We start from the raw sequence: 27,489 nt of genomic DNA on the forward strand, positions 1-27,489 counted from the left end.
CATACATTTTAAAATGTTAGTATGCATTCTGCTTTGGAGATCCTTTATAAATGAATAACTAAAAATCTTTTAAAAACTTTTAAAAACATTAGTTTGTAGTACATAAAAATATATTCAACAAGTTATGAGTGAGAGGTGTGATTTCGATGTGAAAAAATATACAAATCATATGAACATAATTGTTTATTAAAATACAACTCATTACATTTACTTATCTATTAAAGTACCTCTTACTCTTTTCTCAGCAACATTCTGTGATGGTGTTTCCGCTTGTCGTTTGTTCATTCCCTTCCTTTCCAACTGTTTCTCAATAATCCTTGCGTTATTCGCATAGCTGTCTGCCACCTCTCTGGCCTCTATCTCATCTTCCTCCTCATCGATAGTGGAGACAGTGACCGAACTAAATTTACCCATATTTTTCGTATGTTTAGTAACCATAATTTTCTTAGGCTGTGAAAATGCAACTTGTTTGGAAATGTCAGTCAGAGATCCTTCAGCTGATTGTACTAAGGCGCCATTCATGATAAAAACAACGTTGCTAGTTTGGTCATGCTTATAAAATAGAGGTATACCGCATTTCCTACACTTCGATCTGTACTGTCTTTCAATGCCTTTTTCGCGTTTTAAATACACTGTTTCATCAGGATCTGATGTGATTTTGTGAGCGTGCTTGGATCCATCGATAACTCTCGCGCTGTCTGTTGGTCTTAAAGGTAACCTGTCTATTGTGCAGTCCAATATAAGGGACATTTGCCCGCAAATACAGTAATAAATATGAAGAGGTTTTGTTTCGTTGTATTCTTCTTGATCTTTTGTGTCAGAACACACTATACTTCTTGAAACAACTTTAGGCATTTTAATGTGTTTATTGTTATTTATAAAAGTGTGAAATTCAATAAAATATTGGGCTTGTCGAATCAGTTCAATTCAATTCTTTATACTATTAATTGCCCTATTGCTTTGTTTTCTTCTCGTTTTCTTTGACAATAATAATGTCAATGTCAAAGTCGCTGTATTGCCAGTTTTTGTTTTACTTTTTTATAATGTCTGAAATCTATTTTTTTATAAAGCCTTAACCTTTAAAAAAATTGCGCCCCAAACTGTCATTATGGCGTAAATACAATGCAATCAGCATTGTCTTTAAAATAAAATCGAATATTGTTACTATTTTCAATAAGAACATTTCAATTCACCTTTTTAGCACTGTCACCGCCTAACATTTTATTACTGACCAGATTTTTAAATGTCTCGTAGCGTGGCCTGCCAATAAGTTACTTACATACAATATAATATGTAATATGAAGATGGATGACGTCTTTTGGTAATAGCGATGGTGACAGCAGTCCTGTTTTCTATTATTTTAAAGCAATGAGAGGATCATTATAGTAATGCTTGCCAAAATTTTTAAATTATAATAAAAAGCCACTTTATTCCAATAAAACAACTTTATTTCCAACTCATCCGTGCTCAAGGATGCACTATTAGCATAATGCATATAAATTCAAGATAATACATTTTGTATGTGATCTAAATTTGAAAATAAAATAACATTCTTAGGGAATATTTTATTAATAACTTAATGCTCAGAAGTAACCATATCGGATTAAAAAAGTAAAATATTGTCTATGACCAGTATCATATTCTGTCAACTTCACACTGATTGTCTTTTATTCTGCCGATTTGTGTTTCAGTGCACATGTCCATCGATTTTCGTGGAAATTAGGAAAAGTAAAGTAAATTCCCTTCTAAAATGGGCGCTATAGCAAGTAGATATCGTGTATCGAACACAGGACTCACTAGCGTCGATGTGCAAAATATAGAAAATGCTAACAAGCGCGAAAATCCCGGAACGTTGGATGAATTGCACAAAAAGACCAAAGGTAAGACTTACAAAGGTCTAAAGACATCATATAAGTGTATAAAACGTGTGATATGATGCTTTTATACTTCTCATAAAGTGTTATTAATTTCGATCCATTCAGAAATTAAGAAAAAACTTTATATAGGCTATCTACTAAAAGTGTGGTTACCTTGTGATGTAATATGTAGATCTTGTTGTATATTAACGACAATATTATTTTACGATTGTAACACTGTGACCTAAAACATATATATGTCAAATAAACTATTTCAAACTAGATGTACTTGTTTGAGTTCTAAAACTGATTGTAGGCTTAAGGCAGGCATGCCTTGGTTATATTTGTAGCTAGATAAGATAATACTAACTTGTTCTACATTTGATGATTCTCTCAATTTTTTTCACATACCCTTTACACTTTAAACAAAACATTAAGGTTTTAAGCCTAATATGAATGTCACAAAATATTAATTAAATTAAAGAATCTCCAACATAAATACCACCATTTAAGAATGAAAACATGCTTAAAATAATAATATAAAAATGTTTAAAAATTGTGGTCGTAATATTTATAACACTAATTAAAAACAATTGAAAAAATAATAATGCATAATGCATTATTGTTTTTGAATTTTATTTTAAAATAATTGCCAATAAATAATACTTTCAGACTTTCAAAAACAAATTATAGCATGTTTCAATGAAAGTCACACTTCCTTATTATTTTAATTAAAGTAATTAAATTTAAAAGAAAAATTATTTTTAACAAACATGAGACAACAAAAACTTGCTATAGAGAAATTATCTAAATCTAATTATATTTATTTTTGGATCTCCAGAATTTGAGTGAGTTCTGATATTTATTTTTATCTCAAACTATTTTCTTTCCATTTTATAAGAATCAAAGATGTACAACATTTTAAAATAGTATCTTTTATATACCTCATTCTTTTATATTTTATATTTTAGGTTTTATGTAACCGCTTAGTAGTACCTTGGTGATAAATCAGGTCATGCTTAACTTAAAGTAACATGCATTGTCTTCAGAACTGAACTCCCATGGAACATTTCAACTATAAGAATTATAGTCCTAATTCAGCTTGCACGATTATAACATAAAAAAGTCCATGTTTTTTAAGACCGCAGTTATAAAATATTAAAATTCTATGGAACATATTAGAACCATTTTAATTTAGCTATTAGCAAAATTTTACTGAATAAAAAATAATTATAATATACTATATCATTTGGCATATAATACCTATCATTTGACATATTGGTGGTAGGTAGGGCTTTGTGCTAGTCAATATAGGTAGGTACCACCTACTCTTTAGACATTCTACCACCAAACAACAGTACTCAATTTTGTTGTGTTCTGGTTTGAAGGGTGTACTCAACTTTCAACCCAACTTCAGGCACAAGAGACATTTTAATGGTGCATTGGCAATGTAAGAAATAGTTGATATTTCTTACAGCAACATTGTCTATGGGCTTTGACCATAGACGATGGTGCTGTAAGTAATTTGACCACTTAACATCAGGAATCTGACTACCTAAAGTATAAGAAAAAAAATCAATTGACAGTATTTGTATGTATTTTACTGTTATGTGGACAGTACCAAAGTAAGCAATTAAAATAAACTTATCTTACATTTTTATCTTTACTTAACACTGCTTATTATATATTTGAACCTATTTAAACCTTTCTTTATAATATTTAATTGATGCATGTACTATATATGTATAGGTTTCTTGAAACAAAGGTTGATGTTGCATATAACCGTCCAAAGCTGATATATCCAAATTTAAATTGATTTTCCGACTCTGCAAAGTCAATAAATCCTTCTTGGGGCAAGGCATTCGTTTCTATAATAAAATTCCACAGATATTTTTAACATTGCTGATTCATAAATTCAAATAATTTGTAAAAATTACATTAACGGAATAAGCATATTATTCAACACAAGATTATATAGATGATAAAAAAGCATAGAGCTAATACTTGTTGACTTCCAGGCAGGATATATTATATACATATATAATTGTATTTTACTAACATAACTACTGTTGTTTAAAATACAAATTTTAAATTATGGAAAAGAGTAACTACTGAGATTTATATTATTGTGATATAGTTTTTTTTAAATGATGATACAAAAGTTCTTGTAAAAGTATTACTTGAATAAAGTATAATTTGATTCAATATATACACCTTAAATAAATATATATATAATTTTTGTTTTAATTGTTGCTTACAGAAGTAATGCCAGTCAACTTTGAGGGAGGCAAGCTCATGGTGAACAAAGGGATTTCTAATCATTTTCAGGTAGAAACTAAATTATTAATGTTGTCTTAGATTTTCGCGATTATTACACATTGAAATAAAACTAGTTTTTAACGGATTTAATCGCGTATATTAATTATTTTAACATCCCGACGTTTCGAGCACTTTGCAGTGTTCGTGGTCACGGGCAGACTAACTAAATTATTTTTTTTTTTTTTTGTCGAATGCTAGATCAAAACAACTAATATATATAAAGATTTAATATAATTTCCTTACAGATGTCCCACACTTTGACAATGAGCTCAATGCAGAATGGCTATAAATTGGGTGCAACGTACATTGGAACAAAGCAGATCTCTCCCACCGAAGCATTTCCTGTTGTCTTGGGTGATATAGACCCAGCTGGAAACGTCAATTTCAATCTTATACACCAGCTAACACCTGAAATAAGATTAAAAGGAGCGGCTCAGGTATGAACTCAGACATTGCTGAGAATCCTCTGATGAAGCTTATTTAAGTTTTTGTTAGAAAATGTTTTTTTTTTTTATTCCACATTTAGGTGGACGTAGAGGTCACCTTATTGTGGTCACCTTCATTCATAAATATTGGCACTGTAAGATTAACCATTCATTAATGGTTAAGGGCTTAGATAATAGATATGCCCTAGTTTTTTTTTATCCCAAACATTGTTAACGGAATTGTCACTATCAATTATAATATTCCAGTATTTACAATGAAAACTATCATTAGACATAAACTCTTGTTAAAGGAACTAGCAAGTAATTTGCGTATGTGCAGTTTCATTTTTAATTGCTCCAATTTCTGCTTACTTCATAGCACCAAAATGCCTTAAAATACCTTTTTTAAAATACATTACTTTTGGATCATTCTAAGTAATGTGTAAATAAAGAACTTAAAATCATGTTTTTGAATTTCAGGTCCAGGAATGCAAGCTAACAGCCACACAGGGTACGTTGGAATACAAAGGTCCCGATTATACCTTGGCCCTCGCAGCTGGAAAGCCAGACTGCAGTGAAAAATCGTCAGTGTTTGTAGGACATTACCTTCAGGTAAATATTTTTTTATGGTATGTTATTGACTGCCTCACTGATATAGTTTAGCTCATAAGATAACTCATTCTGGTTAAAGAAATGCTTAGTACCATTCTGAAGCTCGAAAGTGAACATTTTTTACTAGGCACAGCACAGTTTACATAGTAAACCTCCATATCTGTACTTATTCGCGCTTAAACCGCTGAACTGATTTAGATGAAATTTGCTATAAAGATAGTTAGAGATCTGGAAAAGGGCAAAAAAATAGCCGTACTTTTTATAACTCACCCCTCGACGAGGGTAAAATGGGGGTTGGCGGCGTGTGTGCTATAAAAGTAAGGTAAAGTTTTATAAATTACGCGCTAGTAAAGCCTCTGTGGCTTTCAGTTAGTTACACATTTTTCCTTAAGTAACATGTGCCAAGTTATATCGAAATTCACGTTAAAATGTTATCTCTAATATTCCAGTCGGTGACCCGTCGGCTGGCGCTGGGAGCAGAGCTCGTGTATCAGTCCAGTTCGCGTATCGCGGGCGGCGAGATAGCTATTGCCTCAGCGGCAGCGAGATACACCATGGATGGTACTGTCACATTTTTATTTGCTTATGTTAGGTGGACAGTAAACACTGGCACTGCAATTATTCAACTTCTACGCTATACGTAAACATACACTTCTTATCTATACTAATATTTTAAATGCAAAAGTAACTATTTTTTTATGAAGCAATGTTGAACCTCCAGAAAGGACTTAGGTTACCTTATTTTACCGAAAACCTAATGACCGACCCTCTTTTGCGACGCGAGCAACTCCACCGTCTACGACTAGTAAAAAATAAAGATTTATAAACCTAAGACAGATAGGCATTCACAATCAGGCCCGCTTTCCTGATTGTGAACGATCGCAACAGCCCAGTCATAGACAGATATTATAAGAAATATTTTTGCTATACCTTCAATGATTCATTCACTCTACAACTAGAATAAAGGCCTGAAATTTAGTTGTAATGCTGCCTGGAAGTAAAAATATAGGCACATCAAACTACTACCAACATATACAATCAACATAATGAAAAAATAATCTCCAATGCCTTGGATGTCTGTGGAGATTTTGAATATCCTAAGACTAGTGCGTTCCAACAAACAAACACTAAGCATTCTAGTGTGATTTTTTAAATTGCCACATTTATTTTCTTGTTCTAGATTCTGAATTATCAGCAACATTGGGAGCGGCCAGCTTCCATGTGTGCTACTTCAAACAAGCCAGTGAACAGTTACAGGTGTGTATTTATATCTATATTTATACTATAAAAATATTGGATACTTTTCGTCCCATATCATATCTTAAGAATTCGACTCTGTTTAATTAATTGTGTTAATCGTAAAATCAAATACCAAGCAAGTCAATAGATTTAAATTTTATACTATAAACTAGCTTGATAATGTTTAATGCAAATTAATAATAATAATAATTCCGAATATTAATAATTCTGTATAAATAAAGTCGACAGTATTTAAAAAAAAAGGTTCTTGAACCAATTTCTGTTCATCATGTGGCATTTACTCATCTGAATTCCTGAAATTTTACTTGAAATATTAATTTATCTAAATTAAAATGATTTAAACCATTACAGGTTGTAGCTGAAATAGACACATCATTCAGAGGAATGGAATCAGTTGGTACAGTTGGTTACCAAGTCACCATACCAAAAGCTGACCTGGTCTTCAGAGGTATGAATAAACAACTTATTTACTATGCACACTTATATCAAAAACGTTTCATGTATATTTATTATGTTATAAATATATAACATCTTTTATATACCCCACTGGTTTATGACCTTGTCTACTAATAAGAATGTTTTATAGTCTATTCTATCTTGTAAGCAACAATTGGTGGAATACATACATATGTGTTTGTGACTTTCATTTACAGACACATGTTTCCTCTCTATGTTTATCTTCAGCATCAAACACTGAGATGTACCTATAAACACAAATTAAGCACATGAAATTAAAAAAGTACATGTTTGCATGTTCTTATCTCTATTTTACTTACATATGTGTTTATTTATTATGTTGAATGGATAGTAATTCGATGTGTCGTATTGCAGGTATGGTAGATTCTAACTGGAATATAGGAGCTGTATTAGAAAAGAAACTGCAGCTGTTGCCATTTACATTTGCGCTGTCCGGTATGGCGAACCAGGCGAAACAGCAATTCAAGTTTGGTTGTGGACTCATCATCGGTTAACATATAATAATTTGTGAATGTGATGTGTTCTGTGTTTAGTGATGCAGTGGTACCTCAAGATTTTCAAATGTTATGTAAGTAACCGCTACCGATGTTAAACAGACATTATGACAATATAGCACTGTTGGTTTAAACTTCTCCTGAAATATAGTATATTATTGTATAAAGGCAGGCAGTCTATGAACGAGATACATACAGAAATATACTGAAATATGAGGATAATGTTAGAAGATAATAAACCATCCATTATGGTGTCTGCGAGCTCATGAATGTATATTTAAATAATTACACGCCGAGTTGGCTCATTTGGCCCCACCATATATCTATATGGAGATCCATAAAACCATACCCCATCAAAATTATATTCGAATATGCTAAGATGAGGTCAATATACACTTTATAATGTGGATATGCAGGAGCTAAATGAGCTTGCTTGCAAATGTATGATGCCATCAGTATACATTATTTGGAGCCTAGCCATTAATGCGCTTGAAGAAATACTTGCTGTTTTGTTTGTTTTTTCAATCTGTATTTAAATTTTAAAACCAATATTGACATAGACCATGTTGTGATGTGGGAAATGTTTGAATTCTGAATAAAGTTTTAATAATCATAAAATTTAATAAATGTGAAAATAATGATTGTATAAAATCCCAATTTTGTCAACAGCTTTGATTTGTACTAATTGTGACAGCCATCAATATGAAACGTATAGGGATATTTTTATGGTAAATTTTCAAAAAATTGTCGAGACCAATAGGATTATTTGTAATATAGAAATGACAAAGATATTTTCTTGAGTGTTAAATCCATTCCGCATCACTATTAAAATTAGGTAATGTTTAATGAGAATGAATAGTTGACTTATTGTATTATTATGTATGTTGAAATTAACTTGAAAATATTTTTTGTCAGAATTTAAATATTATAAAGCCGGCATTTCATCTGATAAGTATAATTTGATTGTAAAGATTATCAGACTCAAATCGTGCTATAAATCTAGCTGTTCTAACTAATATACACAATTATACCAAATGACAGCTGATAAATATAACACAGCTGGCCAAAAGTCTCCAATACTGTCAAAAAGATAATATTAAAATGTTTTTTTTAAATAAACGCTGTCAAGATGGCAAGTCTTACGCAACACAAAATAAAAAATCTTCTGGTTACAATTCTATATTATATTGAATGCAGATAAAAACTACGCTGGCTAGTTACAATGCCAAAGTTATGAATGAGTTAATTGTATATCTTTATGTAAAGCTGCACCTTCACTAACGGCTACATTGTCAACTGTTTTGTAGTGTGTTGTCAACATGCATTGGTGACAAATGTTTCTGTTCTATCTCTAGTTGTTAACAATATTTGTTCCAATGTTTCCTTGATGGTGACTTTCTGAAGAATCAATGTAATTTCTGATCATTTCAATTGAAACGCAAAATAAGCTTGACGTGAATGCTTAGAAATACTTTACAGCTAACCAGTTAACTTTTAACATAACCAATAGAATCGAATATCACAAATTGATATTTATGTTAATTCTGGAATTGTTTGTATTATTTTTTACATATTTTATATTAATAATAAACGGCTATTGCTTTGCACCAGAACAGCATTTATGGTGGGACGCTCTAGGGGACATTTTAAGTAAGTCTTCGATATAAATTGAATAACACTAAAATAGTTTCGTTGTTGCAGTTCTTTTGTCAAAATTTATTAAGTATTTCAGAAGTAAATGTCTTCATTGTAGTAATTAATTCACATGTTATGTAAATAATTTTCAACTATATACTTTACTATGATCATAGTTGGAATGAGTTTGTTAGAGATTTCTTCCAAGAAATCATTATCCTATGTACATTTTTTTTTTCTCATTTTAATATTTTATGTATATATTTTATGATACATAATTTGTTTTTATTCAAACTTACTCGGTATAACAAATATCTTCTATTTTTATTTCAGTTAAATACATATATTATATGTCTGGACGTACAATAGCTGTATGTCCGTATGTACACATTGAAGGATAATTAGTATGCATTGGAAGGTCTTTCTGAGGTTTATATAGTATATATATAAAAATCCCTAGAGCGATCACATGAAGACATTGACGTCCTCGACAAAGCATTAAAATATGAATAGAAATATGTAGTATGAGTGTGTAGATATATGGTGGACTGTATATAAAAAAGCCTGTTGTTAAACTGTTTATTTTAATAGAATTATGTTAATAAATCAAATGGTCTTTTATTTTCGTTCAACATCGTTTCGGCGAGTTAGCGTTCATCTTAATGACCGTACAATATGGCGAAGAGTACAATGTACTAATATGCCAGCATTTGTTACCTTTGTTTAAATATTTGTGGTTTATGAATTTTATATTGAAAAAAATAAAATAAAATGGACAGTCAGTCTGACGTTAAGATGACCGGCTATTTCTAATTATCACATATTAGGGCTCTGTATTGTGCAACTGCTTTAACACTATCATTTAGCACCTGAACATACATTTTTTCTAGATTAAAAGGCAAAGGCTAATATCTTATCAGCCAAAAAAGACATGGCATATTATTTCTTCTACATAACGTTTATAACATTTTCATATAAAGTACAATGCACATAGAATGGTATGGCACTTTTTGTTATTCTTTTCTTTTTTTATCTTGCTGAAAAAGGCTATTGCACAATTTCCCATTTGAAGTGGGGGGGTATGTATACTACACATAAGCCAATGCTAATAATAGTGTTCTGTAGTAGTACGACGAGGAAAGATTACTTACTACAATTAGATACTATATCTTATCATTTGGTTATCATTAAATTTATTGTCATAGTACTCATAGTATAGATATAGAAAGGAAGAAACTGTTTCGTTTAACTTTTTAATATAATATCAAAAATGAGTTCAAAAATAGCTGTCGTTACCGGAGCCAACAAAGGGATCGGTTTTGCGATAGTTCGAGGTCTCTGCAAACGTTTCGAGGGCCTTGTTTACCTGACATCGCGAGACGAAAAACGCGGCGCTGAAGCCGTCGCCGCTCTTCAGAAAGAAGGACTAAACCCAAACTATCATCAACTCGACATCACAGAACCTAAAAGTGTTACAGTTTTCCGTGATTACATAAAGGAAAAGTATGGTAACATAGATATTTTGGTTAATAACGCAGCGATTGCTTTTAATAACGACGCTCCAGACCCAGTAGCAGTGCAGGCCGAAGAAACTCTGAGAGTCAATTACTTCTCAGTTCTTTCTACTTGCGAAATATTGTTTCCATTACTTCGCAATGGAGCTAGAGTTGTGAATATCTCCAGTTATTGTGGTCATTTAAGTTTAATTCCTAGTGAAACATTGAGACAACGATTCCAAGACCCTAATTTGACTATACCAGAGCTCTCAGACCTAATGCGTCAGTATGTAGAGGCAGCTAAACAAGGCACTCATGCAGCTGAATGGGGAAACTCATCATATGTTGTATCCAAGGTTGGATTAACAGCATTGACTAAGATACAACAGAGGCTTCTTAATGATAAAGGTGAATATTAATTACTTAATAATCACTATTATTATAGAGGCTTGTTGAACATTCCTATTCGGGAACTAGGTACTCCGGTAATCTGATTTGAAACCGAAGGCATAGCCGTATAGGCTTCTCACTACTAAACTAAACTATAAACGACAATCTACGAGGCAGTATCGACCTTACCATAAGGGCACACGGAGCCCCCACTTTCAATAGGATCCTTGTTAGGCCGATATATACACACGAACACGAAAAATGTATAAAGTGCAAAAGTGTATGCAATTATACTGTTTATGAAAAATGCACATGTAATCATGATTTATTGCTGGTGAAACAGCAGGTTACTGTTAAATTTGGGGTACAAGGGATACAAATAAGGGGCGTTTATCGTCTCGCTTATGACCTTCGCTGAGGTTCAACAGAAAGTTTTTTAAAAATCTTGTTATAGATCGTCATAATCATAAATAAATGTTAAAAAAATATATAAAATTTAATATTTTCAGATATCAAAGTGAATGCTGTACATCCCGGCTACGTGGACACCGATATGTCATCTCATAAAGGTCCATTGTCTATAGACGAGGGCGCACAGGCTCCATTGTTTCTAGCTTTGGACGCTGCTGATTCAGTCAGAGGTGAATTCATTTGGTGTGACAAACGGATAGTCAGCTGGTCGGGATCAAAACCAGGAGATATTTAATAAGCTACACTAAATATGATATTGAAAATAAACTTTTTTTTATAGTTCATTTGAATACTATAAATTAAAAGCTATCCCTATAGAAGCAATCAATTCTATGGGTATACTTCTGTTAACCCGAGAAGGGACGCGCCTCTAACCCTTGTAATTTAAAGTAAAATAGATAATAAATAAATACACTATATTTTACTTATTTTTGGACTATTTTTTCGACCAGACAATCGAATTGTAGGTCGATTACGCTTGCCAACAACACGCAGTCATAATTTGAACAGTAGACAGTCTAGGAGTTAAATTTTACCGTAATCCAGGGAATTTTGAAGGTTTCCAAGACAAGTAAAACAAACATATTAAATATTTCTCAATTTCGTTTATTTTTGCAGCAAATTATTTGTACAGTTCATGATACTCATATATGCAATAAATTAAATAACTTTCTAATAAAAAAAAAAACAAAAATATTTTAGGGCTTAAATGTGATGAACATGTAATAATTATTACATAATAAAAACAATATTTACTTCCTTTAAATAATCTGAAATACTGACGACAAATTAATCTTGCAAACGATCAACTAAAATAAATTAAGTATAATAAATAAAATTAACCCAAACCTTTCTTTGAATGGTAACCGCGTCCAATTATTCATGAAACAGCGATCCGCTATTTTTGATTTTTGCTCGAACTTATTCATTATTAAAATTTGTTTTATAACAAAACTCAAATAGGTTAGATTAGGTTAGGTATCTCATTGTTTGAGATATATAATATTATCCTTATTTAATGAGATCACAGTCTCATCTTACTCATGCAACGTGGATGTCGAATCATTCGGAAGACAAGAAACACAAATATTGCTTGACAAAGACCACTTGTCCAATGAGATTTCAACTTGGGTATTACACCACGCTACTTTAGTGTCGATCTTTGAATTCATCAATTATACAATCACGTAAAATTTTTACATGCACCGACACGCAAGAGCTGAATTATAAGCACATTACTTAGTTAAATTTGCCCGGTTTTGAATTTGTCCTTCGGTTAGTATCTACATATTTCTTGCATTGGGAAAACGTCCTTTAAGAATCTCAAAAATATTAATTTATAGTCATTGGGTGTGAGCATAATTTTCCAAAAAAATTTTTTAGAGGAGATTTTATTAAACTAGTGTTCCGCACAAACAGAAATACATTCATCATCCTCCTGCCCTTATCCCAATTTTACTTGGGGTCGGCGCAGCATGTCTTCTTCTTCCATACTTCTCTGTCAGACGTCATCTCACAAGTAACATTCTTTCTAACCATATCGTCTTTCACACAATCCATCCATCGTTTCTTGGGTCGTCCCCTACCTCTATATCCATCCACATCCATACTCAAAACCTTTCTCACAACATGGTCCTCATTCCTCCGCATAACATGCCCATACCAAGACAGCCGGTTTCCAGATAGCTTCTCGGTTACCGGTGCCACTTTCAAACTTCCTCTTACGTACTCATTCCTTACTCTATCCATTCGCGTAACACCACACATTGCTCTCAGCATTCTCATCTCCGCCACATGCAATTGTCTTTCAGTCATCCCTTTTATAGCCCAACACTCTGATCCATATAGAATAGCAGGTCTGATCATGGTCTTATAGATCTTCCCCTTAAGTCTAAGGGGAATACGGGGGTCACAAATTGTTCCCGTAACCTGCCGCCATTTCATCCACCCTGTGTTAATCCTGTGCTTTACCGTTCGATCATTACATTATCATTTACATTATCATTGTTTAATATAACAGGAAAACATGAAATTTAATTTGAACCTTCAACTTGTATCAATTGTTCTACAAACGCTAACATGAACGCTTACTAATTAATAATGTTGTTTACAATTTTTTTTGATAACGGTACTAAGGTAAGCTACAAAAAAAAAGAAAATCTGTTTAAAGAGGAGAAAAGGTAGTGTAGTGTATTGTCCTTGCCAATTTATATTAAAAAAAATAAACCTTGACATATGTATTGATTCACATATGTGTATAGCAATTGACGCTATAGCAGAACGCTATACCTGTTTCCGGTCATTGAGTGTTTCTTAGTTATAAATCAATTATTTCAAATATTTGAATCGACCATTCGCCTTTGATTCGCTGAACAGTTTACCGCTCACTTTCATTGCTTTGTTTAAATTGCCAACGTACTTTGATTCTAATATTTAATTTAATTTTAACACCTAAAAACCAATACTAAGGACAGAACCGATCGGACATCTTGTCCGGAGATCGTTGCTTAAATTATACTAGAATTCTTCTAAAGGTTAGATCTCAAGGTAGAAGAGACTATCAGGGCTCATACCCTTAAATACATTAAACACTAATGATGTAACATTCGCAAAATTGCTTTTGTGAAATGACTTAAAAAAACACGAGAGGTAATCAATATTATGAAACTAAAACTTATTTTGGAAGATACACCAAACACGCAGAAATTGCTTCTATATATTTTATAAATAATATCAAAAAATTTGGATTTACTAACACATCCGTTTAAAGGAGTGACGGAATACAGAGTGCACCTGTGTTTCCACACACAGTGCACTATAATTTGTCCTGCGTTGGCTGGTCTCCCCTGAGGTGAACTTTTGGTATAAGTGTGATTATTGATCTAGGTCCAAAAAAAAATACATCTTGTCATTTATTTATAAAGATTTTCTTGCAAGGCGTTGCGCAGTTGAAAACTTTCACGCTTAGATTAGAACCAGTGGTCGAATCAGTTTTATTTATTTATATATCATTAATGCCAGACTTTACACAATACCCGGACTATTCCCCCCCCCCCCCTTCCAATGCCGTAATGTTCAAGGTTGTCGGTGTCTGTACTAATTCAATTGATACTAAATCCTAGAGATCATGACATTAATACATAAGAATAAATTAAATAATATTTACAGTAATCTATAACTACAACATAATTAATATATTTCCGGTTATTTTTTAAGTAAACTAAAAATAAATAATATCGATAAATTAAAGGTAATTGTGAAATAAAAAAAAAATTAACATTTACCTACAAATCTTGAATACATACATTAGATATCTATTAACGTTTCCTATATATATATATATATGTAAGGTATATACTGTATCACTTTAAAAATTTCTTTTTGAACTTTTTGCATCGGCAGTGACTATTACTATAAATAATATTAAACGTATTCGTTTCATATATTTAATACTAGCTGTCCGTCCCGACTTCGTGCGGGTTCAATTCATACACTTAAGTTACAGCTCCTCCCATTTACCCCCTCTTGAAGTTCTTCTTTAAAATCCTTTCGTCGCGAAAGGAGTAACTATGATTAATTTCAAGTCAATCGAACTCATAGTATCGCAGATCTCGTGATGAGTTAGTCACAGTAATTCGCTTATATACAAAGATTAAATCGGACTAAGTGTTAAGAATAAATATAATATTTTAGTTTGTATCAATCCTTAATAACGCAGCCATAATCTGAGAAGGGACTTCTAGAATGTTCTATAGCCTATTCTAACGACATATAAACAATTCTGACCTTGAATTGAGGTGATATCATTGGACGTCTAACTGGCGCTTGCTTTAGGGGTTGGTCTATTAGCCTTAATCCTTCCATGTTCAGTGGTTTGGGTGTTGAGTTACTTTCGAATTTATTATATTAGTATTAATATATTGCCTGGCGCCGAAGTTGGTATCGGAGCTGTTAGAAATATCTAAGGTATGTTTAACTGAAGTAGGCTATAGAAAATTATAAAAATTGTGTTACGATCCACCTGGCTACGCCCCTGTATAATACTATTTGAAAAATCTTCAATTTAACGCTAAATTCAAAACGGGTTCAACACTCTCGCTGGATATCGACGAACGTTTCAAACAGCGGCACAGATATATCTTGATTTTCCATTTTCACGCCAGTTTCCCTCTCTTGAGCGTTTATAAAGAGCGGGTCGTCGCCACTCGTGATGGGATCGTAGACTTTGATCTTCGATACCATTCTTTCGTCCATACTGTTCTCCACCGTGATGAGCGTCCTCTTGCTTTGAGCTTTGATCTCTGCGCGTGACATCTTCAGGTGTTTCAGTTTGTAGTGTATTTTGACGTACGACTGAGTCTTGAACTTCTGCCCGCATTCATTGCACGGGTAAGTCTCGCCCGAGTGACCTTTGATGTGACGTGTGAGGACTTGTTGATTCTGAAATAAAGAAACAAGTTGAAATTGAAAATGGTTCACTAAAATTGATGGAAATCACGAGTGTTTTTCGTGAAGCTTTCGATAGCTCCTCTCATATGTTAAAATTTAGACCGAGTTTAGACTAACAATTAATTTATAAAATATTTGTAGGTACAAAGAATAATAATTAAATGACGAATGAGCTCCATCGTGGTATCGTAGCGTAATAATGAGTGCATCGGCGAGGCCGCGAACTGACCGCGAACATCTTCCCGCAGACGGGGCAGGTCTTGTCGCGCGGCGGCGCGATGCGCAGATGCACGGCGCACGCGTGCGCGCGCAGCCGCGCCGGCGTGCGGAACACGCGGCCGCACGCGCACGCGTGGCGCCGCTGCTGCAGGTGCGTCCACTCGATGTGCGAGCGCACCTCGGCCTTCGTGAAGTACCACTTCTTGCAGTAGTCGCACTGGAACCTGCGGCCCGAGCGCTGGCGTCATTTGGTTATCGGACTTTTCGAATCATGTTTTTGGTTTAGCAAGTCAATCTTAATCTTACAATAGAGTATTTTAAATCATACTTTGAAACGTATTAAATATTATATAACAACTAGTGATGAAAACTTTCGGCTGCTCTATAAAGAGACATCAGTCATGTTATATTTTACGCAGCGTTACGCCGCCTTTATTTCTTTACATGCTGATATAATAATGACTATTAATTGATATTGACGGTTCTTGGAATCACATTCCGAACTAGTGAAAGCTTAAGAAATAAAAAGCATATTTTAATATCGAAGTACTAGTACACGACCGGATTTAAAGGTTTGGAGGCCCCTGAGCGACAATAATTTCTGTCAATAAGGTGTGTCAATAATGTATTTTATTTACTTTTAGTAACAGTTTAGCAGTAACTTTTAAAACAGTTATGTAAACATATATTACATTGAAATCGTTAACTCGTCGGAAGCTCTACCGATAAGGATCCCCCAAATCCGGCCCTGTCGCCACAGACCTCCAACATGTAACAAACGCGCGTACGTACTTGCGCACGCGCTCGGTGTGCATGCGCTGCGTGTGGCGCGCGAGCATGGCGCGCGTCGTCAGCACGCGCCCGCACTGCGCGCACGTCGTGTTGGCGCCCGCGCTGCAACACACACACACACTGCACGCTGTTCCAATGGCAAATTACAGCAGAAAAAATATACTTGATAACTTCTCTGCTATATTTTGCATTACAACCAGGGGGCCAATTCTAAATTATAACGATTATGATAAGTTCCCGATTTTATTGACCCAACTTCGATTATTCCTCACAAAAGTTGAGCTCGGCTTAAACCGAGAATTCTACTTGTACATATCGGTCACGATTCTATCCTGATAACATTCCGATGCAACTTCGACCGAACCGCAACTGGATCGTTGCGTTTGTAGAGTAGTAAAATGACTGAACGATACTGTAAACTCGATGTAAACTGACAATTTTTTCGAAGAATCGGAACGCAAGATCTTCATTTATGATACAACATTAAACAACTAGGCAATAGTACCTAACTACTTGAATCCTTTTAAATTTTACGTCCAACGCACCTGCAAGCCCCCCGGTGTTGCAGATGTCCATGGGCGGTGGTAGTCACTTTCCATCAGGTGAGCCTCCTGCTCGTTTGCCACCTCTAACATAAAAAAAAAACTTACCCTCTTACACGCCCCTGCGAAGCGTACGTACGACCGGTGAAGTTCTCGTTGAAGGTACCATCTTCGTTCCTAAAAATTGTATATTTGATTTTTACTATTTCAGCTTTCATATATTTTCATTACAGAGATCACTTTAAACCATTTTATGTTTGGATACACACTTATCATCATGTATAGTGAGAAGAGAGGTCTCAGTAAAATAGCAAAATATATATAACTCACACATATATAGCACATATATATATATATATACCACACATATATATAAATGATAGATACAATTTAACACTAATTTAATTGATTAAAGCCGACATTCCAAATGACAAATATGCTAAATATGACCCATGAACCGGAACCTGTGACATTTATCGAAAACATTGTGAGAAAATGCCACATTTTGCAGTCAACCTTTTTTCTAAAGGGGGCAGCCTTTCCCCTCCCCCATTTTTTGCTGGAAAGTGGGATATTTATGGACTGATACTACTTGCAACTGTAATAGTTTATCTTAGACAGCCATGAAACAGATACATTATCTGTGTGTGTACTTACAGAGGATTCTTCGAATGATGCTGCCTGTAATGTACCCTGAGCACTTCAATGTTCTTGAACGTTCTAGAACAGTGCTTACACACGACTGGCTGGCGGTCCTCGTGTGTCTGCAAGTGTCGTATGAGGTAGGCTTTATTCCTAAATTCACGGCCGCAATGCGAACATATCGCCTTTCTATCTATATTCTTGCGTACTTCTTCATTGTGAGTCCTGGAATTTAATCCTTTGTTTTCTACTAAAATTTGCCGGTACTTACCGGTGGTGGGTTTTGCCATCCAGGTAACATCCGATTACAACATATTCTACCTTTACACAAAAACACAAAATATTGTGGTATAGAGGGTAAGCCAGTGCAATTGCAGGCACAAGAAACATAACATCTCAGATCTCGTGGTGGCGGCACTTATGAAATAGATAGATATTAATAGGACATTTATAATACGATCAGATTTTTAATTAGTTATGTAATTAGGCAGGTAGCAACACGGATCTGAACAAAACGGGTAGTTTACAGTTTGGATATAGGAAAGTTATATATGTTATGAAATATCACGTAAACACTGATACTCAAAATGCATTTGGTAAACACGAAAATACAGACTTATTTTTAATGCAATTCTTATTGAGCATAATTCTTTATAAATTACGTGTATAGCAGTCACGATGATAATCAATTGCCTTACTTAATAACCCAGAAAACTATAAAATAACTAAAAAAACTGGCGAAAATACATATTGTTCGGAGTTCTACAGGGCCTAACTCTTGAGCTCGAATTCTTCTTTATTTCTGTAAATGATTTATCTAACTGAACGTGAAAATATATAATTTACAAATCTTCCTATTATTATAATTTGACTACATTTACATTAATGTATTTTATTGATAAATATAGAGGGTCCAACTCACCTGACATGACACCGGTACCAGCCCCGCTCGTAGAACACGCGCTGACACACGGGGCACTCGAGGTGCAGCGGCCTCGTGTGCATCTGTTCCACGTGCCGCTTCAGGTACTGCGGCCGTCTGCGGGACGCAACCCACCACATTAGAATAGCAGGTTATCACTTGAGGGGAACCAATGCAGACCTTTAATAAGTACAATAGAAATATACTTTATTCCGGCATCATGTTCAGTAAGCCTCAGATTACATGGAAAATGACAGAGCGGGAACGGGAAAAGGCCGATCCCGCTCAGCGGAGTCCACGACCACAAAATCGGCCAAGGGGCCTGGTAGCTTTCGCCTGGACTCAGCGAGGGAGGCAAATAAGGAGGAGCACGTACTTGAACCCGCGGCCGCAGTGCGCGCACACGAAGGCGGCGCCGACGTGCTCGCGCATGACGTGCGCCGCCACCGTGTCCTTGTCGCGCAGGCGCAGCGCGCACACGCGGCAGCGGTAGCGCCGGTAGTGGCGCAGGCGGTGGCGGTACAGCACGTCCGCGCTCTTCACGCGCGCGCCGCAGATGTCGCACGCGTGGCTGCCGTTCTCCTGCGGTGCCGACCGAGGCCTGTTACGCTTGGGACCACCTTCGCGCCGGTTCGACTGAACTATTTCATCGAAATAGACTCGACGGAAGTCTTATATAATCTTATTGATCTATACAGACTTATACAACATTAAATTAAAAAAATATAATATGTAAGATTACTAAGACGAGCCGTAAAACGTATATAATACAAGACCGACATTATTAATATTAATTATGTAAATATATTTTTTATCTTATTTCGATTATTAACGTATTAAAAATCTTAATAAAACAAACGAAATAAATAAAACTAACGAATGCTATCAGTCAGCTAAAAATCCTGACAGTTTCCACTACGACTACCGTACTGGTCAAAACTTACCGGCGAATGTATTTTCATGTGCATGTGGTAAGCGTCCTCAATGACGAACCCCAACGCGCACGGCTCGCATGTATAGTTCATGTGTTTGCGACTATTGAACAAGTCATGGTGTTCCACGACCCGCTCGGCCTCATCTATCGTCACTATTTCTATGTGTTTCGTTATGTCATCTGAGTATGTCTGTTCGTCGTCTGAAATAATACAAATCAATACGATGTTAAATCTTTACTTTTCTGTCTAAACATACGACACTCGAGCAAATTGTATGATCCAAGGATGTGTTTTATTTTTTATTTTTAATTGGTTTAAGCGCTATTCCGTGTCGTTCGCTAGGTCAATTCGATATTATTCGTGCTGACGGTACAATTTATACTTAAAATATAGGCCAAATTATATTCATAAAAATGTTGTTCGTTAACCGTACACGCTCCCGAGAGAGAATGAATGGGAAGAGGATTCATTACAAGACGTAATCTTTAAAACTTTTTATTATTAAAAAATTATATAAAATAAAATGTCTTCTTCAATGTTAAATATTTTTGAAGCCTCGACGTATACAGATTCTAATGTCTGGCAAGCCGATAATTTGACTAGGAGGATCGATACTAAAATGAGAAAAATATTTTGACTAATTTAAAACTTACTTCGTTGTTTTCCTTTGAAAAGAGGTTTAACATTTGACTCCTTTTTCTGTAAAAAAAAATTGTCGTTTATTACTGGGACATATTTATCCAGAGCTGTATACAACGCTTTAAACACTAGGACCGTTTTTTATTGTTTTAAATCAAACTCAAACTCAAATTCCTTTATTCAATATAGAAGTATTACACTTTCTTATTGATGGTCAAATTAAACACTACCACCGGTTCGGAAAAAGAAACACCCTGAGAAGAACCAGCGAAAGAAACTCGGCGGGTCTTTTTTTTTACGTCAAATTAATTATATACATAATTGTATTTAAATAGAAACAGCTAGGAGGCGATCGTTTCATTCCCAAGGTGTGCTATCAAACATAAACTCACTAATTGTATAGTAACCTTTTGCACACAAGCGTTCCTTAACATTTTTTTCAAATTTCGCAACAGAAGCATTTTGAACTCTTTCTGGGATCCTGTTGAAGAAGCGTATACATTGCCCCACAAAAGAGTTACTGACTCTATGCAGTCGAGTAACCAGAGTAACAAGATTGTGTTTGTTCCTTGTACCAATGTTGAATGATTGAATGAGAATCACATTTTCTCATAAAAACATTAATATTTTTCCGTACATACAAAACATTACAGAATAAATATTGAGAAGCAACAGTCAATATCTTAATTTCTTTAAATTTATACCTTAATGATTCCTTGGCTCCTAGGTTATAGATTGCGCGAATAGCCCTCTTCTGCAGCACAAATATAGTATGGATAGCGGCTGCGTTACCCCAAAGCATAATACCGTAGGACATTATACTGTGAAAGTAACTGAAATAAACTAGGCGAGCCGTATCAACATCGGTAAATAATCTAATTTTTTTGACCGCAAATGCCGCAGAACTCAGTCTACCCGCAAATCCGTTTATATGGGGGAGCCACTGTAACTTGGCATCAAGAGTAAGTAAATAGGGAGACTGGTAATATACCTATACCATACATCGCAAATGCGCCGCCATCCTTGAAAACTAAATTATATCCCCTTTGCCTGTACACTGGCTTACGCCACTTCAAACCAAAGCACAACTTTACTAGGTACATAAGTGTTGCTACTTGGCGGTAAAATATATGACAACCGACCCAGACGGTCTTACCAAAGAGTTTGTTTGGCATTGTAAATATACTATTGGCAGAGATTTTATTTCCCTACCAAAAAAAATCACGATCAATTTATTTTTTATTTTTATGACTGACATTAAATTCGTCATTTGATGGTCAGTAGCACCGTTATCCCCGCACATTGGCGTTATAAGAAATATGAACCATTCCTTCACCACACATGCGACACCAAACCTTGAGAACTGAGACCATAGGTCCCTTGTACCTGTAATTACACTGAATCACCCTTCAAACCAGAGCACAACGATACTGAGTAGTGTTCTTTAAATATCGCTCACGGCGGTTATTCTCGAAGACTAATCAAGCACTGTAACACCTGATCGGAGACACAGGGCACAAGACAAACAAAATTATACTCTATTCCCTAAATGTTATAGTCCGATGTCAACCCGACCGGAATGAGATCTGAGTAGTAGTAGCTTTGAGTACTTTCCGAGGCACGGGAGTGTGACGCTGCCAACTTTCTAACTTCGGCCTGCGGTCGAGAATTTCTTGAAAGAATAACCCAATAACTGTTTTATAGACCCAAGATGCCCGACCATAGGCTAGCTACCACACTAACGAGACATTTAACGATCTACGAAGTTTTTAAAATGGACATAACTTAAATTTCAATTGGGTACCTATTAAATATTATAATAAAGTATTGATCGTTTGGACATTCATATATAATTTTTTTTTTCTGATAGCGGTAGGCGGACAAGCAAATGGGCCACCTGATGGTAAGTGGTCACCACCGCCCATATACAATGGCGCCGTAAGAAATATTAATCATTCCCTACACCACCAATGCGCCACCAACATTGGGAACTAAGATTTTATGTCCCTTGTGCTTGGCTCTCTCACCCTTCAAACCGGAACACAACAATACTGAGTACGGCTGTTTGGCGGTAAAATATCTGATGAGTGGGTGGCTTGCACAAAGTTCACCGAGCAAAATTAATAAATATTCATATTCGAAACGTAATATTACAAAACTCTATGACCGTTTTTCCAAAATCAGATATAGATTCCTATCATATTTTTATATTACAATACAGTCACTACACTCTCTATTCCCTCAACCTTATAATTATTTTCATTTTATCATTAATTTTATCTTCATTAATCATAATGTGACGGCAGTTCCGACACGACCAGAAACAACTCAGGAAGCAAGTCTTTGGACGACGACATATTTACCGGAGCACGGAATTTACATACTTCCAGACGCAAGCCAAATTGAGATTTGAACCCAGAACCTCAGAATATGTAGCAATATAAACTAGCCACCTTTTTTTTTTCTCGCTGGAAAAACGCTTTACGCGCTTCCCCCACGTGATGGTAAGTGGGGGGTGTGTGGGACTCCCCGGAGCCCTGGACGCCGAGTGCTCCCAGGTACGCCGGGTTTACCCACTAAAAAACCAACGGTACCCTCTCCGTCTTTCGGCGGGCGCCACGGGATCGCTTACGCATGCTACCGTGACGCCCTGACGATCGGCCCGCCTGTGCGAGCCTCCAACACCTAGAAGGGATTCTCAGGGTACTGAGACCCCCCTAGTCCCTGCGACGCCTATTGAAGCGGGGGGAGAAGGTGCGCGTAGCGCTTCTTCCTTCTCCCCGTTCGTCTTCGGCGGAGCGGGTCTGCAGCGGCATCCTCTTCCCACTCCCGCTCCGCGGCTTCCTTCTGCGACATCACGTTTTCGCAGAAGGAGCGCATCTCCGACCAGCACGTTTCGCTACCGAGCATTTCGAATATAAACTAGCCATCTGACCGACAAGAAAATTTAACACCAATGACCATATACAAAACAACTTGGATAAAGTCATATTTATTCTGCGTTCCAATAGACATAAATTGATATGTAATACAAAGATTTCATAGGATACCATACATATTGAAGGAAACTAGAATTAAACTTATAGCCTTGCAATCTATATAACAAAGATGATAAAATACGTAACATCTTTTCTTAGCTTCCTGCAATCTGTGAGATTGATTGAAAAGGGACGGAAGTATGTAACACGAAGCCGGAAGCGCGCGCTATTTAATTTGACCAATGAACGCGCGCGGTACTCGAGTTATCTGTCAGATGTAAGATGTCAGATGTAACCTATTTTCCAAGAGGATATAAAGTTAATGTTGCTTATATTATACTTATAACAGGGCGAGATGTTACACCACAGACGCGACAATTGTAAGGCTTGTTTAATTCATAAAATGAATGCTCTAATACTAAGCTATTTTTTATTATTTTTTTCGCGTGTACGTGCAATCATCCCTAAAGCTATGAGCAAATCTGTTCTGTGATGCTGTCATGCCAAAGGTGTCTTCCCGTTAGCGGCAACACTCTCTGTTGCTAACTCTCTGTAACTCATCTGTTGCTCAGAGCTATTGGCGGTTTTCTAGGCTTTCGGATATTATTATATTTATATAATAGGTGATAGATTTTTGACTATCAATAAGCAAGTGTAAACACTTCCATATTGAATAAATATTTTTGACTTTTAAAGCTAGAAATCTATATAATATATAATAAAAATGTCATATACATATATATACGAAGTTATATATTATTCGCTTTATTTTATTTTATTTTTATTTTTATTTCAAAAGGATCACCAACAGAAATTACAATTGTATTACATAAGTACTTAATATATAATTTACACTCATGATAATTGTATTTCTTTTTATAGGTAATCACAGCATGCATCAAATATTCATTAATTAAAATTAGATATTAAATTAATTAATCATTATTAAAAAGAAATTAAATTAATTGACATTATTATTACAAAATTAGCAAATATAAAACGAATAGAAAAAAATGATAATATTGAAAAACAAATTTGAAGCATTCATATAACATAATAATAATTATTAAAGAATTTTAGTAATTTAGATTTAAAAACAGTTAGAAGGCCAGAAATCTTCGAGGACAGATCATTGTAGGTGCGAGCTAGTCTGGCTAATCCCCATTAGCCAGACTAACTTAATTTTTAATTAATTTTCTCACATATTGATCCATATTGAATTGGCGAGCGAGTTTGTTAGGGTGACTGATGAACAACAATGTTATTTTTTTTTGGTCTTCAAACTATATATATTTTTAAATAGTTTACCTTTTTCTTACTCTTTGCAGGCAAATAGTCATCGTCCATTTCATCCTTGTCTTGTCTTACTCTGGAGTTGGTTAATAGTTTTCCATCTTAAATAAAAAAAAAATTTGTAATATTTGACATTGTTAAAATAATATTATTTACAGATAATAGTTAGCAGTTAAGTTTCCATGGCTCCCTACAACTCTTCTATACCCCTGACAAATTGAATGGTAATGTTTATTATGATTGGATGAGCAGTTAGGATATGAAAGTGAAACAAACAAACTCACTTTCACATTTATAGTATTATTTAGGATTTAATTTCATTTATAAATGGGAAAGTTTATTTATCTGTAACACTTTCACATATAACTACTCAGCTGATTGTTATGACATTTTGCATAAATGTTATCAGGAGAACAGAAAAGTACTATGGGTACCTAGAACCTGCAATCTGGGGTAGGTTGTAGGTGCTAGGTACCCTTCCACACGAGAAAAGCAAGGGACATGAACTGGTTAGTGACATATTTAAACTATTTCATACAGCTTTGGTGACGTAACGCCCCAACACTGTATGCAGACACTAGCTTCTTATAGTAACATCCCATTTTTAAAAAAGGTTCCGATCATTACAGTAATGCAGAATTAAGCTACAGGTTTAATGTAAATATTTTCTGTGATAATATTATGCTAAAAAAATCAATTTTATCATTAGAAACTCATCTAATAATATTATTACATTGAAATGTGGGCCCGATTATACAAGTAAAACATGCTAAAAAATTAACAACAAATAACATTTACATACTTTAAATGGAATATTGTATATAACTATACAAATAAAAAAATATTGGAAGTGACTGACTGGAATAAGATGTAGAACTAGATAGTGAATCATTATTTTGTTTAATTTTAATATAATTAAAGATATAGCTGCTTGTCAGGACATAATTTGGGTAAAAAATAAGTGGTTCTTATTTCAAAATAGCAACTCCATTGAATAAATATAATCTTAACCATGCAGGTCCTCTCTCCCTCAAATAAACACAACACAATCTTTGAAATTGGTTCAATTGTTTAGGAGTTTAATTACATACACACATAAAGAGGAGTTATATATTTTTAAATCAGATATATTTTATTTTTTAATTACCATAATTATTATAAAATTCACCGTCATAATATGAAGGATCAAGTTTCATAATCATTTGTTCTGGAACTATTTCTTGGTTTCCATAAGCATTATCACCATCATCTACAGGCTCTAATTTGACAGAAAATTTGTTTGGTAATTCTTGTTTAATAGCGACAAAATTATCTGGTTGAACACTTTCATCCTCCTTGGTAATATCGTTTTCTATTTTTAAATTCACTTCAATATCCATTTCATGTAGTTCTACCGGTTCTTCTTTGATTTGTATATCTGTATGCATTTCTGGTGAAGGATCCATTTTTTTTTTTGATAATTTATTTCAAAAGATATCGAATATAAACATTTATATTTTTTTTCAATATATATTACTACATTACGAAAACGTTTAAAACATGATTTGATATAACTTCTAAGTTTAGATAATATAAATACTTTTTCGTATTTACTACTTTCTAAAGAAATGTAGTACTTATTTTATTCTTTTTAATATATTTCACAGACTAAACTTGTAATGTTAATGAGATTATCGCCATTCTCTAAGTACCGTTCTGTGACGAATTATCAGTAGGCCATGATGTATGTATGGCTTCTATCGCATTTCTACAAAACACTCTCAGCGATAATTCACTCAATGATATAACACGTCCACCGATGTAACACTTAAATATATTATGTTCTATTTAACATTTGAACACCATCTAATAAAAAAAGTATAACACAAGATCATTATTTTTGGACCGTAACAAATTCGCCGATAGCACGATAATCCAAAATCTGAAGACTGTCAAAACTTGAAAAGTAGAATATAATGTTGCAATACAATAACTATTGTTGCTAGTTGACAAAATAAGATATTTTTTAAATTGTGATTTGCTAGCGTAGGTATCCATTTTCTTAATACTAGTTCTAATATGTGATAATTGATATTTTAAGCTCGCCTGTCGTTAGTAATCTAATTAAAATAATGGTCATCCATGTTATCTTTTCTTTAAAAGATGATTTCTTTAAACCTTAGAAAATCCTATTTTGTTATTAATCAAAACTATTGAACAATTTTCGTGATTCTGATTTAAAAATTAGCCAAACATTCGTATAAACTTTTACCCTTTCTATATATTGAACTTCTAAAAGTCAGCCAGTCAGCGAATACGTCTTACACAAGTCAAAAGAAATCTCGTTTCAAAAATTCATACGCCTCGTTTCAGTAGTTTTAAGTGGTTATACTTAAGTTTGTTATTATTTATGATTATGTAGTCCGAATCGATTTCGGTCACAGTATTTTGATACAAAAGTGTGTGCGCAACTACAGATGCACTCTCATAATCTGATATCCGATGGGACGGCAATTCCAACAAGACCGGAAAGAGTCAGGCGCGGCGCAGGACCAAAGGGTTTACGTCCTTTCCAAGGCACGGAAGTGTACAAATATCCAACTTCCAGAATCCGGCTATATCTACTTTATTTTTTGGCCCGACTTGAGGTTCGAACCTAGGAAC

At 34.6% G+C, this 27,489-nt stretch overlaps 4 protein-coding genes across 6 annotated transcripts; 2 read left to right on the forward strand and 2 right to left on the reverse strand.

The window, feature by feature from the left end:
- Window positions 1–170: 170 nt before the first annotated feature.
- LOC125073663 (STING ER exit protein) lies at window positions 171–1,345 on the reverse strand. The gene has a single exon (XM_047684595.1). It carries the CDS (start codon window positions 853–855, stop codon window positions 208–210), a length of 648 nt encoding a protein of 215 aa, XP_047540551.1. The 5' UTR covers window positions 856–1,345; the 3' UTR covers window positions 171–207.
- Window positions 1,346–1,668: 323 nt separating this feature from the next.
- LOC125073661 (mitochondrial import receptor subunit TOM40 homolog 1) lies at window positions 1,669–7,789 on the forward strand. The gene is made up of 8 exons (XM_047684592.1): window positions 1,669–1,880; window positions 4,117–4,184; window positions 4,421–4,612; window positions 5,081–5,212; window positions 5,662–5,773; window positions 6,393–6,469; window positions 6,824–6,920; window positions 7,304–7,789. The coding sequence occupies exons 1-8, from the start codon at window positions 1,751–1,753 to the stop codon at window positions 7,441–7,443; spliced, it is 948 nt and encodes a 315-aa protein (XP_047540548.1). The 5' UTR covers window positions 1,669–1,750; the 3' UTR covers window positions 7,444–7,789.
- Window positions 7,790–10,305: 2,516 nt separating this feature from the next.
- LOC125073662 (carbonyl reductase [NADPH] 1-like) lies at window positions 10,306–11,840 on the forward strand. The gene is made up of 2 exons (XM_047684594.1): window positions 10,306–10,982; window positions 11,474–11,840. Exons 1-2 carry the CDS (start codon window positions 10,349–10,351, stop codon window positions 11,668–11,670), a joined length of 831 nt encoding a protein of 276 aa, XP_047540550.1. The 5' UTR covers window positions 10,306–10,348; the 3' UTR covers window positions 11,671–11,840.
- Window positions 11,841–13,442: 1,602 nt separating this feature from the next.
- On the reverse strand, window positions 13,443–26,756 carry LOC125073660 (oocyte zinc finger protein XlCOF6-like). 3 transcript variants are annotated; one of them, XM_047684590.1, is made up of 11 exons: window positions 26,015–26,756; window positions 24,862–24,947; window positions 20,590–20,635; window positions 19,946–20,136; window positions 19,378–19,583; window positions 19,002–19,118; window positions 18,095–18,304; window positions 17,546–17,614; window positions 16,896–16,997; window positions 16,114–16,327; window positions 13,443–15,875 (listed from the first exon to the last, which is right to left on the reverse strand). In XM_047684590.1, the coding sequence occupies exons 1-11, from the start codon at window positions 26,289–26,291 to the stop codon at window positions 15,522–15,524; spliced, it is 1,872 nt and encodes a 623-aa protein (XP_047540546.1). In that variant the 5' UTR covers window positions 26,292–26,756; the 3' UTR covers window positions 13,443–15,521. The 3 variants fall into 3 exon arrangements, with proteins under 3 accessions (XP_047540546.1, XP_047540545.1, XP_047540547.1); XM_047684589.1 differs by having other exon boundaries at window positions 25,994–26,756; XM_047684591.1 differs by lacking the exon at window positions 17,546–17,614 and having other exon boundaries at window positions 25,994–26,756.
- Between the last annotated feature and the right edge of the window lie 733 nt (window positions 26,757–27,489).

Source organism: Vanessa atalanta, chromosome 25 (assembly GCF_905147765.1).
Source record: "Vanessa atalanta chromosome 25, ilVanAtal1.2, whole genome shotgun sequence".
Classification (NCBI taxonomy): Eukaryota; Metazoa; Arthropoda; class Insecta; order Lepidoptera; family Nymphalidae; genus Vanessa; species Vanessa atalanta.